The following is a 2,500-nucleotide window of genomic DNA, read 5'->3' on the forward strand; positions in this document are numbered from 1 at the left end:
GATCCAGATGAAGTTATTTATGACGACGTTCCAAGAGAGAATTCAGGATCCACTACAGGTCAGAGTGTGTTTGTGTTCCTGCGTTATTCCAAACCCCCCACCCCCCACCCCCGTCTCTCTCTTTCTCGAGTCTGTCTATCAGTCTTTTTTTTCTTACTTCTGCATTTCGCTGCACTGCTCCCTGGTTTCTGCTTATCTGGCGTTTTTTTTTTTTTTTTACACGTTTAGAGTCGGAATAAATTCATTTCACCGCTGGTCCAAAAGACTCTTAAAGCAGTCAGTAACAGTAAAGGCGTGATCACTCGAACTCAAAAAGAACTGAACTAAACTGTTAGTTTAAACTGATCAACTATTCAATTCAATTCAATTCATTTTTATTTGTGTAGCGCTTTTAACAATGAACATTGTCTCAAAGCAGCTTTACACAGATAATGTGGTGCTTAAAAGTGAATATGTTCTTTATGAGTAAGTTTGTCCCTGATGAACGAGCCGGTGGCGACTGTGGTGAAGGAAAAACTCCCCGAGATGGCATAAGGAAGAAACCTTGAGAGGAACCAGACTCAAGAGGGAACCCATCCTCATCTGGGTTGCACCGAATGCCAATTTGAAGCAGATATACGATGTTGCGGGGGGCAGTGATGATGATCAGAAGCAAACTGTAGTCCTGAGTCAATGTAGGGGACTGTTGACATTAACTACAGTCCAATCCATCCTCAAAGCGCCTGTTCTTACTCCGGAATTTCATGGAACCACCCAAGGCGTTGATGAGAAACCTACCCCAGCTGCACAGAGTGACCTCCGGTCGAAGAGAACACTATCCAGAGGCAGACCTGGACAAAGTGGGAAGATCCACAGAGGGGAGAGGGGCAGGAACAGTGGTCACTGGAACCTCGGGAGAGAGAGAGAGAGAGAGAGAGAGAGAGAGAGAGAGAGAGAGAAGAGGGTGACAGGAAGAGAAGGATATGGATTATTATGTGTCCTTATTTTTGTATGAAAGTTAATATCACTGTGCAGTTTGGACTCCGGCAAGACTCGCTATGGCAACATAACTAAAAGGGAGAACCAGAAGGCAACACAGACATGAGGGATCTCTGGGATAAGAGACGACCCACCACACCACCGTCAACAAACCTGAGTGAACGTGTGAATGTGAGGGGACGACAGCATACAAATATCACAGTTCACCAAACACTCCATATCCTTGATTTCTCCAGATCTGCACCTTTACCTAAGAAAAAAAATCTACTGATGAAAGGCTTGGCTGAATAAATATGTTTTCAACCTCGACTTGAACACTGAGACTGTGTCTGAGTCCTGAACACTGATTGGAAGGTTGTTCCATAACTGTGGGGTTTATAAGAGAAAGATCTGCCCCCTGCTGTAGTCTTCATTATTTGAGGAACCAACAGATAGCCAGCACCTTTTGATTTAAGTAGGCATGGAGGATCATACTGGTACAGAAGTTCACTCAGATACTGCAGTGCGAGACCATTAAGAGCTTTATACGTCAGTAGTAATATTTTATAATCAGTGTAAGATTTAATTGGGAGCAGTGTAGATGATTAAAACATGGGTGATGTGGTCATATTTCCTAGATCTCGTGAGGACCCTTGCTGCTGCATTCTGAACTAACTGAAGCTTATTTCTGCACCTACTCGCACACCCAGACAGTAAAGCGTTACAGTAGTCTAATCTAGAAATAACAAAAGCATGAACTATTTTTTCTGCATCCTGTAACATCATATTTCTAATTTTAGCAATGTTTCTAAGGTGAAAGAAGGCGATCCTGGTGATATTATTCACGTGAGCCTCAAAGGAAAGACTCGGGTCAATAATCACACCAAGATCTTTGACAGCCGTACACGCTGAAACAGAAACACCATCCAGAGATGCTACGTAATCAGAAAGTTTACTTCTAGCTGCATGTGGTCCTAGTAAAAGTACTTCCGTTTTATCTGAGTTGAGCAGAAGAAAGTTATCAAGCATCCACTGTCTAATGTCCTTTACACACTTCTCAACATTGTTAAGCTGATCTCGCTTATCTGGCTTTGCTGAAATATACAGCTGTGTATCATCAGCATAGCAATGAAAGCGAATACCATGTTTATGTATAATTTCACTTAGAGGCAGCATATAGAAAGAGAAAAGCAGAGGGCCTAAGACAGATCCTTGAGGAACACCAAACTTTACCTCAGAGAGTGTGGAGAACTCACCATTTACATCAACAAACTGATAGCGATCAGTCAAATAAAACTACTAAAGCAAAGCTACTAACTTTAATCTGCTAAAACATAAACTCAAAGCGCTGCAGATTAAACGAGGCTACATGAATCTACCAAACCAATCAAACACAAGCAGACTCTTAAACCCAGTGCTAAAATATTTAACTCTTAAACTCATACACTACTGAACTGTGCAGTTTAAAGCACTGGTGGTTTAGAGTTGAGACTCTGGTTGACTGAAAAGAAGGTCTGGGGTTCGAGCCCCATCACCGCCAAGC

General features: G+C 42.3%; 1 protein-coding gene across 5 annotated transcripts in view; it reads left to right on the top strand.

Annotated features, from left to right (window-relative positions):
• The window catches only part of arhgef10 (Rho guanine nucleotide exchange factor (GEF) 10), a 103,535-nt gene that overhangs the window by 23,755 nt on the left and 77,280 nt on the right, over nucleotides 1–2,500 (top strand). For all 5 annotated transcript variants that reach the window (XM_083544544.1, XM_083544543.1, XM_083544546.1 and 2 more), the window contains one exon: nucleotides 2–58. In XM_083544544.1, coding sequence (XP_083400670.1) covers nucleotides 2–58 — 57 coding nt within the window. The remainder of the gene's footprint in view (nucleotide 1; nucleotides 59–2,500) is intronic.

Source organism: Silurus aristotelis (genome assembly GCF_946808225.1).
Source record: "Silurus aristotelis genome assembly, chromosome: 6".
In the NCBI taxonomy this organism is placed as follows: domain Eukaryota; kingdom Metazoa; phylum Chordata; class Actinopteri; order Siluriformes; family Siluridae; genus Silurus; species Silurus aristotelis.